Consider the following 18,619-nt stretch of genomic DNA (forward strand, 5'->3'; position numbering starts at 1 on the left):
TATTGTGTGCATGGTTCTACTTTTTTGGCTTTCAGCTGTATGGCCAAACAAGAAAGTGGTATCAAATACTTCTAAAGACGAGTAGATGTGATTTTATTAATCAAACTGTGGGGGAAAAAAATCCAGATTAATAGCAATATTTATCTACAAGACTTAAACCCGTATAAATACAGTGCATCGAGACTGGCTCACTGTAATGAGCAACGTTTTTTTAAAACCACCCACAGCTTGGCTCGTGCTATAATTCATAGCTGTGACATCAGCTGTCTTTCGTCCATTAACACTCCTGACGCGATGGACGAAAACTTTAAGAATGCTTGGATTTCGTCACGTTTAGTCAAAACACCGGCTGAATGCTTCCCTTTGAAGTAAAAACAAGACGTTTTGCTTATATCCTATCGAGTGTCAATCATAATGGTCAAGTTTTAGTTTAATTACTTGAAATTTCTAGCCTATCATTGGCGGGGGAAAAAATGGTGAACCAAAGGGGATGTGGGGTGCCACCTTTACGCACAGTGGTTCGCTGTATAACGGACGGACAGATGACCACACGTGGTTTCTATATTTTGACATGTTAAAGTCAGTGCAACAACAAAACAGTTTGATATTTCAACATATTTAAATATCTAAATTACATGTTCTATCTCAAACAAACATTTTTTATATCTAAAGTTTGATTTGTTTCCGTATAGCCTATTTACCGAAAAAAAAAACCACATGCAGCGAGATGAGAAAATACGTGCAACCAGTATTTTAGCGAACTTTCCCTCCACTCTTCTTTCAAGTGATCTCAAAGAGAAAATCCCCCTTTGCCATAATTAAATGACAAATGATGAACGCTATACCTCCAATAAACGGCGCCTGATTTACCCGCGTTTGCGCTGATTTGCCTATTATCGCGTTTGCATTGTTTAAACACGGAGAGTTTTCTGTTTATAGTTCTGCTAACACTGCGCGTAGCACGGCTGATACCACTGATTGAATGAGGAGTAGAGCTGTGATTAATGAAGCTGGATAGTGGATAAAGAAACAACCAGTGACTTCTTTTTGTCTTTCTCATTCATCACTCTGCTCTGTTAGCTGTCTGGCAGACATTAGGTACAATCTGTCTGATGTCACCCTCACAGGGATTAAAAAAAACAACTAACCAATCATACATGCTGTTTTTAGGGAGACATGTTCTCATTAAATCACCTAAAATACTGAGAATCTATTAAAATACAGTTTACTTTTATGACAGGTAAAGCTCTACATGTGTGATGTCATTTTAAGAGGAAATCCAACCTATGAGTGTGATTCACTCCTCACGCTTAAACAGTTTTAACTTAATGGAAATAAAATAATCAAACTTTAACTTTGAACTTCAATCAATTATGTCTATTTCTGTGTCTTGTACCCAGCCTTTGCGGGATAACAAGACATAGAAAAACAGTTTTCAGTGGTCAAACCTGTAATTTAATTACCGAATCACACCGGGTTTTTTATTTTATTTTTTATCACAGGGTATTAAATAACCTAGTTTGCCTTCTCTCCCAACCTCTGAAGATAAAACCTGCAAAAAGGATAACTTACTGAAGTCAACTTTTTCGTAGCTATCCAGCCAAAACAAATCCACATAAATTGAGGTCATTTTACTGAAAAAGTGCTGGATTTATATCCTTGTAGGAGGGACAGTCAAATAGACAGGGAATTGTGTTCTGATTAAGATAAAAACGTAGCCACTGGATTCTCACATTCAAAATGAACATGCCATACCCAAGTCTAACTACATGCAATCTGCTTTGACCCCCATGTGTCACACAGCATCACACACACACACACACACAGTTCTGCCTTACCTTAGTCAGAGAGATGCAGCCTTGTTCAGGAGCTCCAACACCATCTGTGTGTTTCTCTGAAGAACAAAAGCCATATCAGAGCCGTGTGTTTTCACTCCTCCGAGCTGGTTTTCTCACATAACGACAAGCATTGTGTTACATTAACATCTCCTTCTTTATATACACATACACCCTCGTGCCCTTTTTCCCCATTCCTGATCATTATGTGCCTTGTTAAACATGCGGGCTCGGGGAAGAAGAGGCAAGTGACGGGACATCAGGGAAAATTATAGGCAATTTCACATCTCCAGATTAGAATAATGGCTTGTGGAGTTGGACAGACAGAGTAGGACCTTTCAAACGGAGGCCAATTATCACGCAGGCGGATTGAAGGGAAAGTGAAAAGGCTCCTGGTGTAATAGACAAGGCTGCGGGATGGGTGAGGGGTAATGATAAAGGCGAGTGTGACTGTATCAATGCTGCGGTCGGGCAGGGTTATCAGATACGAGGTGTCTGATGGGGTTTAATTCCAGGATAGCAATAAGAGGGAAAATAGCTGGTAATTAAATCCCAGTTGCCTTGAATTGGCCAATGGCGGAGCAGGTCTCTGGGGTGATTATTGTTATTAACTCGAGTGATCTGACATCTCGGGTAATTGTGAGCAGCTTCCCTGTTAGAGAGGGTGAATGCATGATTTGGTTTTATCTGAAGGAAGGCTTGACTTAGTTTGAGGCATGATGCATACACAGCCTGGGGGGGATTAAAGATGGGATGCAGTTTGGCAAGCAGATAGGCATGCACACAAACACTGAGAATGGATTTAAGATGATCAGGCACACAGGAATTTGGAGGAAAGCACAAAATACTGGCCTGATTTTTATATAGGTTGGTGGAAGGGTGTTATGGTCCAAGGAAGAACCCACTATCATTTTTCACTCATGGATCTAATGGTTGAGGTCTGTGCTTCTGGAGTCCCCTTCTTTTTATGTATTATCTCCTCCATGGAGGTACTGTTTTCAGTTGTGTTTGTTTGCCTGTTTGTCAAGAGCCCTGTATCATGATCCCATTTAGAACCCATACAAATGTGAACTCTGAGTCATTCATGGATCCCTTTTACCCTCCAGGAACTCTTGGTTGAGCTCTGTGCTTCCTGAGCGCCCTTCTGTTTCTGGTTAACGGTTTCAAAAGTCAGTTTTCTTGGTGAAACTCATGTCTGGATGCAACATTTTTACCTTGTAGGTCAAGGTGACTGACCCCTAACTTTAGGGATGGTTTTATCAAGAGGTGATGACTGGCCCTGGAGCATCAGCACAGCACGGCCCCTGGCCTTAGGTCAGCAAAGGTTCACGAGTCCACAGCTGTCAAGGATGCCATTCTCCTGTCATTTCATTCCAGTTTACATCGAAATGGTGAGAGTGAGTGATCCTAATGCAGCCGAGGCACGACTCGGGCACGGACTAAGTGTTGGACAGCTGCTGCAAGTCTTTCTGTGGACGCATTTCAGCTCCCGACCTCCATCTCAACCCATATCGCTGCACCCCCAGAGACAAGTGCCGACACCACTCTGTTGACTGTTGCAGGGGAGAAGGACAGAGGGCCCATGCCCCGGCTCTATTTAGGGTGCTGTGATGTTGTGCCATGCAGGATCGCATTCAAGTTCAACAGTTCAGCACCACCTCGATGGCTACTTACACTTGTTAATGTTTAGAGATGACATATATGGACACGCCTGACAAGCCCACACACACACACACACACACAAGCACAGCCTGAACACACGTTTGTCTTCGGCACAAATGTTTCCCCTGACAACATCGGCTCAGGGGCCACACACGCTGAGGGGGCTCCGAGGGGAGGTCACATGTACCCTTGATGAGATTTCATTGATATTAAAAGGCAATAGTACTCATGGTGCTTTTGTCAAATCAGCACAGTGCACTGAGATGGTGAGTGATGCTGTAGACAACTGGTGTTGAGTTCAGGGGAACAAAGTGAAGCAGGGACGTTAGGGAAATGGGATTTTTTTCCTGGTAAATGTTGAAAGAATGTGTGTGAAGTTTAGTAGAAAATGTGTACAGTGCTTCTTACAATAAATATGTCAAAGAAACAAAGGTGTAAAATATTAAATCAGAAAAGAACATAAGATTTGTTTCTTAAGGTCCTTTCCAAAATGAATCTCTAGTTATTGGAAGCTTATATGACAGTTTAATAAAGCTTAAGGTTAGTCATTAATTAAATTTGGCAGCTACAAGTTTAAGTCCAACTGAATTAAACTTATCAATAGAAAGTATTAACATAATTGATATGGATTATAGTATTATAATTTCCATTAACTCCTAAACTGTGTGTTGGCTTGGTTAAAGGTGGAATTTTTCAGTCGTCTGTGCTCATATAAAATAAAATGGCACAAGGCAGGCACAGGGGGAAAAACGTTTTGCCTTCATAAATTATTTAACCAATTAAATATCTGTCTTAATCTTTCTCCTTTAATTTAATTTATCATGCAAGTCTACCAAAAACTTGGAATACTCATGAAGACTTCATTTTAATGTGAACAAATTGTTATTAAGAAATGTATTAAATCAAGTTAATAGGTAGATCAGTATGGGTTATTACTCCATATGTCTTTCTTAAAAAGAACACCCACAAATATCCAATTTGTGGAAAATAAAACGCAGGTCATGCTATAAACTTTGATGGCTATAAATGAACATATCTAAATCCTGTTTTTTTATTACTCTCCAGTTATTGCAGTGACACAATGCTGCAGCACAGTATCACCTCCAGCCACATACCTTTGTAGTTACTAAAAGCAGTAGAAAAGGTTGGCCAGTAAACCGTGGGTACATTTTCTCTCGGTGCGTAATGGCGCCTTGGTGGTCCATGTGGATAAGATCGCCATTAGCGGTTTTCTCCATCATGTAACTGTTTGTGCAGCATATTTAATAATGCATGCTTTGATGGGCCGATGTGTGGTTATTGTCTACTGTCATTACAGTTGTGAGGTGCGGAAAGGAAGCATGTGATTTTTGAAAGAGACTATGACTGTCTCATTGTCAAAGTGTACTTGTCCTGTTTAACCAACACCTCACCTAATTAATATCAGTGTATTCCAAGGTGTCACAAGGTGTCACACACTCTAATTAGGCTTTTGATCATCCTGAAGCACCTTTTAGATTGATCCTCTCTTCTTGTCAGTTCCTTATTACTGTAAAAACACTTTAAATATTGGGAATGACCCTTGACCCCAAGTGTATAAAAAAAAAAAAACCTGTTTAACAGCAGATCGCTTTTAACTACTCTGCTTTGCCAAATCCAGCAAAAAGTGAAACCCAATGTCTGAGGTAAAGCACTCGAAAGGAAAGAGGGTTCTGGTATTTTCTTACAGCGTCGATATTTGGCAGAGTTTCTATCCATCCTGCTGTTTGCGTGCGTGTGAGCGAGATCCCCTTCGGCAACGGTCTTGCTTAACCCCCGCCCATACCACACCCCCCTCTTCGTGTGTGTGTGTGTGTGTGTGTGTGTGTGTGTGTGTGTGTGTGTGTGTGTGTGTGTGTGTGTGTGTGTGTGTGTGTGTGTGTGTGTGTGTGTGTGTGTGTGTGTGTGTGTGTGTGTGTGTGTGTGTGTGTGTGTGTGTGTGTGTGTGTGTGTGTGTGTGAGAGATCTGGCAGCAGAATAGTAATAAAACTGAGTGACTCCAACATGTCTGCTGGTGTGTCGCCTCCTACTGCAGCGCTTTGCACGCAGCTCTCAGGCAACTTTCATAGGCTCCCACCATTGTAGACCATAATATATTTACCTGTTGGGTCAGTGGGATAAATAACATTTTGAATTTAAAATAAAATAACAAGCAATGTATAAGTAAATTAAATATTAGATTAGTTGTTTTTTTATGGAAGAGTTTGGTTTTCAGTTAAAATTCTGTAATCTGCCTTTAAATGAGTAATGGATAAATCAGTATAAACCTTAATTCTAATAGGCATTTATACAAAACACTTATTAAAATCTGCCACTATAATCTTATAATTTTGCACAAAAAAAATGATAATCAAAAAGTCATTATAGAAGTTGTAAATGTGTGCAAGTGTTTTTGAGAATACACACAATTCTGTATAAATCCTTCACACGTTTTAAACCAATGAATTCAAAGTAATTGAGCTAAATATAATTTAATATATAAAAACTGTAAGCTGCAATTGGTTGCTAACAAGGAGAAATTACTTGACCACATTTTCTTGGCTTTCTTTATATTGTTTTGGATGAACTCGACATTTGATTATCTGCCCTGAATCCCCTCAAAAAACCATCTGTTTTATAAAGGGTCTCGACACACACCGTGCAATTAACATCTTTATTCAATTGACAAGAAGGCAACACGTGGACTAATTACATGAGTATGAGAAGGGTTCTGGAGGCACCACAGTGCAGTCGTTCCTAACAAATATCATCATAGTGGTTTCTGCATATAAACACATATTTACAACCTTCGACGTTTTGTACAAATCCATATAAATATGACCTGAGTTCTCTTTGTACGCGCTCTTTACAAACACACATGACTTGAACGCAGCATGGATCACCTGCACGGTTTTGTCAATATTTGCTTTGTGGTTAGGCTACTTATTAAAAAAAGAAATTGCATATTCATTTACAAAAGGAGTGAAAGAAAATACAACAGAAGCGATAAATAATTTAATAATAAAAAAAACCACGCCAGATGTCCGTTAAATATGCTGCCACAAGTGATCAGAAATCCCTTATGTGCTTTGTGAATGTAAACCCAGTTCTGAAACATTTTTGATCGTCCAAAAAAAAGTTTCTCTTCAGGCCAGCTCCCGGTCCAGTTCGCTCGGCAGAGTCATTAGGAGAGAGTATGAGGAGATAAACGTGCTCCAGAGTCTTTGTTAGTAAACGGCCCCCACGCTTTGCTGCGGGACTGGGTGGTGCACGGTGCCCGGATGTTGTAGGTGTGATCCCTGTTGGTACCAATGGTTGTTATAATCCTCCAGATATGGCGGCGACGAACTGTGTGTCGGCTGCGGGACCTGAGGTCTGCTGATCGGGGTGCTCTGGGGAGTGCTGTTGTCCCACACTGCGGGGGAGGGAGGGGAGTTGCATGCCATGGAGTCGCTGGCGTTGGGGCTGTGGTCCAGGGGAACCTCGCCGTTCTTGTAGAGCTTCTTGAACTTGGACCTCCTGTTCTGGAACCAGATCTTGACCTATGGAGATTAAGAAAGGGAACATTGGTTATAATGCAACTGAACATTTCATATAATAGGGTTTAAAACGCAGTTGCAGGGCGTCTGCAGCTAACATGTCAAAATGTCCTTGGGTAAAATAAGTAACCCTAAATTACTACCGTAGGCATTTGGTATAATGCATTGAAGTGTAAGATGTAATGTAAATAGGTTTAAAGTTGTTTTGAATATATGGCGCCCTGCATGTATAGAATAGATTTGCAGAGAAAATAATGTAAGTGCGTAATTACGCATCAATGGATAATTACAGAGCACATTTTTGGCCATATTTTGGAAGCCCTAAGTTGCATGTATTACGAGTTTTGATTAATTAGAAAATATCAGGTGTTTCTGCTTACCTGAGTCTGAGTTAGGCCGAGCTGAGCCGCCAGCTCCGCACGTTCGGGCAGCGCGAGGTACTGAGCCTTCTGGAAGCGCCTCTGCAGAGCCGCGAGCTGGTAGCTGGAGTAGATCGTCCTCGGCTTGCGGATCTTTTTTGGTTTTCCATTCACCATGCGGACCTCAGGCTCTGGCTCTTCTTTTACTATAAAAAACAACAAAATGTGTTGATGAAATAAACCGTGAAAAACAGCCATAAAGTGTCAAACATTGAGTATAACAAAAAACGCAGTGCCATTAAATGTTTGCAAGACATTTAAAAAATGTAAATAAGCCTACATGGCAACTTTTAAGTGCCACGGGACAAAAATCAAAACTTAAATCAGACAAGATAATTTTCTATTGACAAATTCCTATTTGGCAAGCAACTGGTAATACAATAGGAGTGAATATAGTTAACTCCATTCCGACCATCATTGTTTTATGGCTGTGCTGTTATTCTGTGGCTCATTCCCAGGAATATGATAATAACATAAGCATATGACTAAACAAATGTTAGTTTTGTTCCTGCAAAACATACTATATTGAGGATCTGTGGCAAGATAATATTTCATCGGCCTTCGGAGGTCAAATGTTTTGGGACACGAAAGGCAAAGAAAATGTTGACTGAAGGCAGAACTGCTTTTTTAAAAATTATCTCTACTTTACTATAAATATTTTCCAGAATTAAAGGGACATTCTTAATCGATATTCGATGAACAAAAATATGAATACTATGGTTTTTCTGTGTTGTTTCAGAGGCTTTCATGGCTCTTTTAAAAAGGTTTTCTCTGCCCAAACAAGTGACTTGACCTTAGCGCGCTGTTGACATTACGCACTTTGGAGGTAAACACTACCACATCAAAAACAAATAAAGCTTATCTCAACATTTACCTGAGCTGGGAGGCGAGGCCTGCAGGTGATCTCTGTTGTAATGTCCGAACTGTCTGTAGCTGTTTGTGTAGGGGTATTCAGATTTGGTCGCGTATCCAGCAGCTCCCATTCCGTTCAGGTTAAACTGATGGTGGTAAGAGTTCATTTGCTGTCCGTACGCTTGGCTTTGATAGTATTCGTGGTGGCTGGGCGCCGTCTGCCCGCTGTAGTAACCCATGTCTGTCACGGAAGACTCGGGAAGAGTAGGAGAGTCCTTGGAGCTCGGGTGGCAACTCATAGATCCGGGTAGATCGGTCAAAATACTAGCAATCTTCTTCTCATACGTCTGTCCGGCGCTCATTGTGAAAGCAGCCCCTCCGAAAGAAAGGAAAGTCCACTCGGGGATTTTTTTTTTTTGTGCGTAAAGCTAAAAAACCGCGATAAAGAATTGGTTTTAGAGAGCTGATAGTCCAGTGAAACTCTCCCTGTAGCAGTACCTTAGTTGTGGCATCGCTCCTCTGCTGTGACACAGAGTTATAGAGAGCTGGGCTGGATGCTGCCTTCCAATTGGCTCCACAACAACCCCCCCCCTTTCTCTTCCCCTGAGCCCCGGGCGAAGTCGTGGTAAAACCCAGCCTTCAGCCAAGAGCGCCTATGCACGCATACCTCTGAGTTATTTTTTCTTTTCCTCTTAAAATTTGCATTTACCTGTTCACTAGTTGAACATGTTAGGCCTTCAGGGACTGTCTGTGAGAAACACAACATGTCCATTATTTCTCACAATCATGTTACAGGCTGGCAACACATTAGCCTTTCTAAAGCCTTAATCCTGCAGCCAGACCGTCTCCTTAATGTTTTATGCAATGTTTTCTTAACAGTGCATAGAGATCACAATTTATTCAGCCCATTGAAAAGCTGCCAGCCAGACTCCCACATACTCGCTTTGTCATTCAAAGCAGTTGGTGGGCAGTGAACTTTACGTGAAAGAGATGGAAGAGATAGGTAAAGGGAGTCGCTCAGCTCACGGTGCCTTTGGGTGAATTCCTCCGTACTGTCGGTGTTGTGTGTGAAAATGCAAATTCAGAAATACACTGAAACTGCACCTCTTCACAGCACGCGATATTGACGGGGAAACAGTTTGCAGAACATGCTGTTGATTTTTGAGGATTTGTTTTGCTTGGGAATAAAACAAGTTTAGCTTGTAATTAAAACTGTGCATTTACTTCAGCTGAAAACACGGTGCACAGCGCCCCCTGCTGGATGCAGTCACAAATATGACTTTTCTCTGCAAAATCAGAACTCCTTTATTTGTCCCACAGCTGGGAAATGGACAGTTCAAGTAAAAGGCAAACGTATATAAAAAAATGGAAGACTAAAATTAGAGGCATAACACGTTTATAAATAATAATAATAATAATAATAATAATAATAATAATAATATTAATAATAATTAAACATCAATGGTAAAAAAAAATAGCAGCATTTTGAAAGTAGGTGAACATATAAAGGTATTACAACAAGTGTCAGTAACAAAAACCTATACAATCTTAGAGAAGTAATGTGTGTATTGCACGTCACAGATAAATGCAGCTTCACACAACTAGATCTACAAGCTGTATGTTGCTGGCTACTGCTTAACCGCAATATTACTTTATTAAACGACACTTTTGACAGTGATAATCAAACATTTTAATAGGGTTAACTTTAAAATGCATCATCATAAATCATACCCCTCATTTCTGATGAAATGCTGCCCTCTTTTGGCACGTTTCTGTAGTACTGGTATGAAGAGCTAAAGGAACAGTTCAACAGAACCAAATGGAAGAATTCATAACAAATAAGCCCCTTCTGTAAAGGAATTATAGCCTCCAGATAGTTTAAGAACCTATTATGCAAACATCTGTATTTAGAAAATCAATCAAAGGAAAACAATAAGAAACAATATATAGTCTTTCCTTGAATTTATCATATTACATACATAAAAATACTTATTTGGCAACTACATTTGATATGTTTTGTATAAAACTGTACTGTTGTCGCCATCCCTTGTATTGTTAGTATTCACTATTTTAAAGCTACTCCACATCTGTTGAGTCACATGACATCTGAAGATGCTGTAGTTCCCTCTGGTGCCTCTAGAGAGCGCCAAATCACAACGTTGAATCATCCAGTACAAACACAGACATTAAGTGAGTAAGCACTTCTGTGTTTTGACAAAATAAAATACATTTCCTTTTAGAGTTTGAAATACTAATCCATGAACACCAAGAAAAAGTATTTTTTTTAACCCATTTGTTGTTGACTTTGCACAGGAATGAGTCTTACTATCAAACACATATTATTACACTACAGCTCAAGTACACCAGCTATTAAATGTTACATGTTATTCAAACCAGCTTTTAAACATGTTTGTCGATAAATGTGTTTCTTTCTAAATCTAAAATTGTTACTAAATGCCTGAAGCTCTAACAACATATTTAAGCATGTCTGACAGAGACTGTGCAAGTCTCAAGCTGTTCTTTTTGTGCAGGCATTGCAAAACAGCAATGGAAGAATGGTGAAGTGAGCTGATAAATACATGAACCAAAACACACACACACACACACACACACACACACACACACACACACACACACACACACACACACACACACACACACACACACACACACACACACACACTTATTATTATGTTATTTTAAACTGTAGTAAATGATTGGAGTACTTCATCCTCCTCATATTCTCCACAAACATGTATGATAACAATGCACTTCACATATTCAAAACTACATCTAGAAAGTCAGAAAGTCACTTCAGTCCTGCCAGTGTTATTTATCTTAACCTATATAGACCGTACACTCCATAAGTTCCATAAGCATTAGAATAATATGTGTTTTTATGCCATTTTTGTAATGTTGGTTAAGAACAATCACTTGAGTAATATTTCACATTATATTTTGGTCCACACAAGAATGATATTATATTGTATTTTTCACTATTTACCTTTTTAAAACATTTTGAAAAAAGCTTTTGAACCAACGCACACAAACACTTTGGAAAACACATTTGAAGTTTGAAAAGAAAATCAAAAGGCAAAACATGAAAGACAAAAAGTTAGCATTTTAAGAAGATGATTAGGGCCACGTGAAGAAGGAGTTAGTGTAATTAGAAAATAGTGGGACATTTTTAAGTAGAAATTCAGAAATAAATTCAGAAATCTGGGAAAAAAAGTGATAATTTTGAAGAAATAATCGGAAATTTGGAAAAAAATCTGAAGTTTGAAATAGAAAGGAAAACAAATTGGGAGACTTGTGTCTACAGTGAGTTTGTTCCTGACAGCAGGTTGATAAGAATCAAAGGTTCCCATAAGATTCCATAGAAAATGTATGTAGGTCATTTTTGACCCACTTAGGGAAGCCTGGGGTAGTAATACAAACTACAATTTCTTAAATGTATAAATGTAACTTAAACATTTAAAGATACTTCCAGAACACCAGCTCACCCACTTATGCATCTAAGGCAGGGGTGTCCAAACTTCACTGAGGGCAACATAAAGGGAAACATATGAAGGGCTGTGCCCCTCACTAGAGGTGAGGTACATCGCCCCTTAAGCTAAGATATGAGTTAGCAAAATCAATCAAATGTAGGTCAATTATTCTTGATATTTGAATATGCTTTAAGAAACATCACAGCTCTCCATCGGGGTTAATTTGTTTAGTTGGCAGCTCATTCCTTAAAACAGGAGCTTCAGATGAAGAAGATGAAGGGTATATTTCAAGCTTGTTATGTAAATAAGATATTAGGGCTTTTTTTTAATCAACTATGATTTGTTTGAAACATTTTTCAACTTCAATTGACTGAATGTATTTGAAAATTGGTCTTATTAACACATGAATACTACTGTGTCACATATTATTTTTACATATTTAAGAGTACAATATAAGAAAACACAAGTTTCAGGTGTGGGCCATATTCCATTATACTTTTAGCATTTGCTGAGGGCCAATTACAAGTGAGCCGCGGGCCGCATTTTGCCCCCGGGCCGTAGTTTGGACACCCCTGATCTAAAGGTTAAAGAACAAGATGCTCTTTTGTTGTGAAATGGTCGTGATGTTGTAGTATCATCAAACAGCCAGTAGATTGTGCACATGTCTTAGATTTCATGTGGAGGTGTCACTATGCAAAGACACAAGCCAGTATAACCAACATGTTGTTAGAAAAGTTACCAAATGTGAACTTGTACAACTTTTAAGGAAATGATGAAAATAGTAACCATACCTATAGCCGTATGTCAACTGTAAGCTATTATATTTAAAAAGTAATCTCCATCATGGTAGTTTTGATTATGAGATTGAAAAGTCTATATATTAGTATTTATTATTATATTTTGTCTACAGTTAAACTCTAAAATAGACTGAAAATAACAATTTAATAGGAGTTTACAGTTTTCACCGTCTCGTTAAACCCCTATGAAGCTTGAAACTGCAGCGATCATAACCCTCATCTGCAAACTTGCTGTTCATCTTTGATCCACAAATGTCTTCCCAGACAGCAGACAGGGAAGGCATCCTCAGTTGCAAACTGTAAGCATACACCTGTAGACTCAGGGTTTTATAGTCTAGTGTAATTGCTGCTTTATAAGTTATAAATGTGAGTATACAAATCATTCTGATCTGTCACAGAATAATGCAATCTATCCTGCACAAAGGCAGATGAACTCTATACAGTTCTCAGTGAGTCAACCAATCAAATGCTCACAACACGGAAACATGAGACAGCTTCAGGGTTTTGTACTTTACAAATGCAGCAGAAGTAGAACAGCTGGCTCGGGTCCAACGCAGGACAAAGGGCTCAGACGTTGCCTGGAGAAACCTCGGCAATTACTGGCTAACTAGGGTTTGGTCTAATCACTGTTGAAAAATCTACCTTTTGTACTGTACATTACAAATGGAGCTATTTCCCCCTCAGAAAAGTAATTTTCTTCCCATTTATTAACTTCCATCAGTGTGATTATGGGAGCCTCTTTAGGCCAAAAAGAGCAACAGTAATGGTAGTGACCCTCAGACATGAGAGACATACCAGTCTAGTAACCCTTTCCTCAGGACCTTGATAGGATGAACGTGGTTGTAGTTATCTAAATGTTTTCACTTCAAGTACAAGACGTACCTCTGTCTGTAGTTGTCCTTGCAGCTCTTCTTTTGTTTATACAATTTTGAGATGCCGGTTTCAGCATTCCAGTTTGTATTGGTATTCCCTCAGACTGTACGCAGTATCATGACGGTCTCAAGACGAATGTTGAACGCTCGGTTTCTGAGATATGGAAGCCCTGAAGGCAGTAACAACAAACAATCTGGTGATCCATTTTCTAACTCTAGTCTATAGTGTTTTCTCTCCATGTGTCGTCGACTTTCAGGTGAAATTAAGGGTTTGAAAAGAATTCAGGATTTCATTAAAGCAGATTAGAGCTGAATAAAATTCAATTTTCTAGCTGAAAGAAAGCAATGTCAAATAACTAACACACATTTTGATGCACCTTTTGGGAGATGGAAGAGGAAGGGGAGACGCATACTTCTAGAGAAGCGGTTGTTGAGTTTAGAGCAAGTCCTAAAAAGGTCTGAAAAGTCCAGCAAGAAAGTGGAAAATTACCAAATACCACATTGTACAGGTACATTATACTGTGTGTGTGTGTGTGTGTGTGTGTGTGTGTGTGTGTGTGTGTGTGTGTGTGTGTGTGTGTGTGCGCGCGTGCGTGTGCGTGTGCGTGTGCGCGCGTGTGTAATGATGATTGAATTGTTTTAATGTCCTTTTATTTTCTTCAGATCAATCTTGCAGTACTGTTTTGAATCCTTGGTGGTGGTGCACTTCATCCTCGTGTGGCCAAATGTAGTATTACAACAACAAACAGTTAAATGAAATACCTTTCAGGGCTTCCCTACTGAAAGCACGAGGGATATGCAAGTTGTATTGACATGTTTATAAGTGCTCCAGGTTTAGAAATCTAGATGTCAGGCCTTTAACAAACCTGCAAAGATGCCATGCACTTGTAGACCCACAAGGGGAAACCCTCTGTACGTATACAGCCACTACCTGTTTGCACTGTAAGGACTTCTACAATGTGTGCTGTTAAACCCCTACACACAACAACTCAAAGGGGACCCCATCAGAGAAGTATTGTGCACAAAGTTCCACCATCATACACACCTACACTGCAGAGGATGTTTAGACTTTAATTATGAGGGGGATTCTAAAAAAAACAAAGTCTGCTCATTGCTTCCTACGCCCCCGCAACCATCAACGCAATTTCATCTCCCTTTGAGAACTTCAAGGCGACAGCGTAGAGCTCCTTGACATAATGAAGCACCGGCGGCTAGTTTCTGCTGATCTGATTGAACGGTCGGGTCAGGGCACTCATGAGTGGGAGAACTGGAAGTATATTAACTGCTAACTCTCCCCTTTCTTCTTCAGTGCTGATTAGACATAGTAAAAGAAACGGCCATGAGTCAAGGACTTTGAACCATCTGCGTAATGTAGATCTATGTGCAGACGGGGAAATCACCTGATGCTTTTTACTCCTCTTTATGGGTCAACAGCCAGTCAGTGTTTCCTCCAGATGGTTCTGTTAAGTACAAAACCTGCAGAACGCATTGTCCAAACACTGAGTTAACATGTACAATATAATAGCACAGATTCAAACCCATCAGAAAACTGAAATAATTGGTTTCCAGTGAAACAGCTCAGCGCTCCCACCCCTGGAACTAAAAATACTCGACTCGATCTGGGATTTCTCTGGAACAAATGATCGTTCCAGCCTCCCAGCGGTGATGTCAGTTGGCTCGGCTACATTTAACCTCTCTGTTCTCAGGCTGCTTGGAGGACAGTTATGTGTGCAGAGGTGGTGTGTGTGCGTGTGTGTGTGTTGTTCACCAAAGGATTCCAGGTAATGTGTTCCCAAGTGTCCCCAGCTGCCAAACGAGTGAAAAAGCTAATAGAAGACACATGTGTCCAGATGCTAAAGACCATGCCCTTTTCCTCAAATATACACACATGTACAAAAACAAATCCTAAACACCTTCTGAAGCTCAATGCTCCCTGCAGGGCTGCTTCCACCCTCACTGGCCCTCCTATGAGCTGAACAACACAGCGGGTCCACTGCTATTGGCCCTCTGCCTTTTATAATGAGCCGCTAATGAGTCTTGTGTCTCTGTAGTCACACTCAGCAGTTAACACACTTCCTTTACTTGCAACCGGTTACATCTACAGTATCATTGTACAGTTCTGTCATGACAACATGATCATACTGTCCTATGTACCACTTTTAAAAATGTATTACCAGGGTCATATGGTCCCACAGACCTTTTAAAGATGATCTTAGCAATGTTTTTACCCTAGTTCAAATGTTCAATTTGATGGAAATCACCAACCTAATATATGGCTTACAGCTTACAGATGTTATATTACTTCAAACCCATGTCTTAAAATTCAAAGCAAAGATAGCTTTATTGCTTTTCAACATATGTAGACAGTGTCTGAATGGATTTGTATAAATTAAATGGCAAATATATACCTTACCAAAGACCCTGGGAATATAATGATTACCCCATGGAAACTAAGGTGCAGAGAACTTGAGCTAAAAGTGGTGAATAAACGACTGAAATTGCTAATGTACAAAGAGTTCCAATAGCTAGCTAGAATTCATTTGAAACAGTTGAAATAACAAGCTAAACATAACAGATAACAGCTGAAAAGTTAGCCCTAGTTGATATGCAGTCAACGGTAATGGAAACATTGATAGAAGTCAAAGCATATGCTAACGGTTCAACAAAATTAAAATAGTTAAATCCTTAAATTTAGATTTTTTTAATGGGATTATGCCTTAATTTTCTTAACAGTCATACTAATTTCAGTCCTAATTGGAGTTATTGTTTGCCTCCCGCTTTAAGCACATACTCTAAGACGTATTCAGTCTGTCTGGCTGAATGCAGGGATGTAAACAAACACCCCCCTGCAGGGAGACGGCAGGCCTCTGCCCGGTCAGCATTCCATGTCAATCAGTTTTTGCAACAGTGCACTGCGCTAATTGAGAGGTCCGGTCCAACACGGCCGTGAGCAGAGCCAGACACAGTGAGCAGAACAATGGCTGCCTAATGACCCATTACTGGGTTTGCTGTTCTTTCACAAACTACCTGATGCATCCTCCGTTAAACAATCCACTTCCTGTATCTATCTTTTCAATCACTCGGAGTTGTACGACACATTTTTCTCCCTTGATGTGATTCTATTTCAGCTGCCATCCCATCTTTTTCCCTCAGCTGGCACAAACACCAGACGCCGCACACAGGCATCCGCACAAGTGTCCCGTCCTGGCAACCTCAGCTTCATCCACAAGAATGCATCTATTCTCCGGCTCCACTTTGCCAAGAGTGGATGAGTGAGAGCAGCCTGTGGAAACAGCTGTGCAGGGCAGTGATCAAAAGGAGGGGGACTTCTTTGATTACCGCCTCTTTTGTTCGGCCTCCACTCAAACTTACGTATTCACTGAGGCCGCTCTCTGAGTGGGCTGCGAGCCAGGGGAATGCTCCAGGCAATACTATGCTTATTGGAGTGAGAATATATCTGTATCTATTTACATCTTAAAGCCATCTGCTGCAGGAACATTCCCAAATATCTTTTCCCAATGGCACTTCAAGTACAATATTTGCAAATATCTCCCAAGCCTCAAAGTCCCTGTTGTCCCTCAGTTCATCTTGACCCTTCACCCCTTTGTGGCAATCTCTTTTTTTGTTGGTGCTTATCTAGTGAATATGTAGCCTTGGTTACATCTACTCTCTCCTTGAGTCTGCTGGGTTGGGATGCCCTCTCCCAGGATTCTCACAGGAAGCTCCACCCTGATCCAAGCATGTTTGTTTTGGCTCAGACTGAAACGCAGTGAGGACTGGATGAAACTGCACCCTTCTATCTGCTGATTATCTCCACTAAATCTACTGGCAGGATGACACCCATTTTCATCTCCCTGTGTTTCTAGCAAAGTTTGCCCTCCACTTTGCTTTCCATGAAGGCTACAGCAATTCAGCCTCATTAAAGTCTTGCCAGTAGGGTCATAGCAGGTGTTGAGAGGAGTGTTTGATACGCTTTATCAAAGGGTGGGATTAAGTGTACACTATAGAAAGCTGCCTGTTCAAGACCGCTGGAGGAAGATGTTTTTTGTGACCCTCATTGCGTGCATCTAAAAATGGTTGTATTTATCTTACCATGTCATTTCTTTTATACTTCATATCCAAAACTGTAAGCAAATAGGCACCAACCTGAAAGAGAAAGAGACCCATTTGCATCTGTGTTTCTTGTCAACCAAATTTAAATTCCCAGAACAAATGTATTCAAATACCTTTTGCTGGAAATCTTTTGTAAGTTGGAAAATTACAGAAAAGTCTTGTGTAAGACATCCACCTAGTTATTTGGTGGGCTTGTTAACACAGCGTAGAAAGCCGTCATTTATCTAGGCATGCCTGAGCACGGTAGATTTTGGGAGTTCCCGTTCTGCCCCCTTTTCCCTCCTTAGCTTACACAGAAAAACTCCACACTGCTTTCTCATCTTCACCTCCTTCAACTTCTAGTCATAAAGCCCTTAAATCAAATGTGGCAGAGTGAGTCAATCAGGTTGTTAAGTCAGGTTGAAACAAAGTGCGTCCTCAGCCACTCTCATCCATCTGACCACGAGTAAGTTTCTGCTTAGCTATAAGGGCCCCAGGACATGAGGGCCCCTCCCTCCTGCCTCCTCTGCCTTGTCTTCTGTACGGTTGTTTGTTCTGGATCTGGTGTCCTCAGGGAAGTGATGATGACATGAACTGTAGTCCAGGAAACAAGGTAATGCACCGGCAACTCACCGGCCCCGAGCAGTCATTTCCAGCCAGGATTACTTGTACCCAGAGGGGTACTGCTGCAGTTCCTTTGAGGAGAACCTGGACAGATTGTGGAGTAGCTTAAATCCTCATATTGAGTCAGCTATAAGAACAACCGTTCACCACATGGTGAGAGTGCATAACAACCAGTAGGCAAGCAAGCACAATATGAAACAGTTGGCTAAAAATGTGGTAGTTGTAATGGCTTAGGAGTTCAAATCGCTCTAGTTAGCTCGCTAAAGAGCTAAAATAGTCAGTGTAATGGAAAGTTAAACTGGTTACCTTAAAGTAATGGATTTATGGTGAAAAGCTAATTAAAACAGTTACAAGCTCACAGACAAGTAGCAGTAGGTGTTAACAGAAGTATGGGATTAATCAATTTTACAGTGTAGAATTAGAGCCTCTCAAATTTGGGTTT

At 40.4% G+C, this 18,619-nt stretch overlaps 1 protein-coding gene across 1 annotated transcript; it reads right to left on the reverse strand.

Annotated features, from left to right (window-relative positions):
- Nucleotides 1–6,154: 6,154 nt before the first annotated feature.
- dlx3b (distal-less homeobox 3b) lies at nucleotides 6,155–8,825 on the reverse strand. The gene is made up of 3 exons (XM_063892525.1): nucleotides 8,327–8,825; nucleotides 7,414–7,598; nucleotides 6,155–7,036 (listed from the first exon to the last, which is right to left on the reverse strand). The coding sequence occupies exons 1-3, from the start codon at nucleotides 8,664–8,666 to the stop codon at nucleotides 6,722–6,724; spliced, it is 840 nt and encodes a 279-aa protein (XP_063748595.1). The 5' UTR covers nucleotides 8,667–8,825; the 3' UTR covers nucleotides 6,155–6,721.
- Nucleotides 8,826–18,619: the final 9,794 nt, after the last annotated feature.

The sequence above is a fragment of the Eleginops maclovinus genome, chromosome 10 (assembly GCF_036324505.1).
Source record: "Eleginops maclovinus isolate JMC-PN-2008 ecotype Puerto Natales chromosome 10, JC_Emac_rtc_rv5, whole genome shotgun sequence".
NCBI lineage: Eukaryota > Metazoa > Chordata > Actinopteri > Perciformes > Eleginopidae > Eleginops > Eleginops maclovinus.

Coding starts and splice junctions, on each gene's coding strand:
- dlx3b (XM_063892525.1), bottom strand. CDS start 8,666: ATGAGCGCCGGACAGACGTATGAGAAGAAGATTGCTAGTATTTTGACC. Junction 7,599..8,326: donor GGCCTCGCCTCCCAGCTCAG/GTAAATGTTGAG, acceptor TGTTTTTTATAG/TAAAAGAAGAGCCAGAGCCT. Junction 7,037..7,413: donor TCGGCCTAACTCAGACTCAG/GTAAGCAGAAAC, acceptor TAATCTCCATAG/GTCAAGATCTGGTTCCAGAA.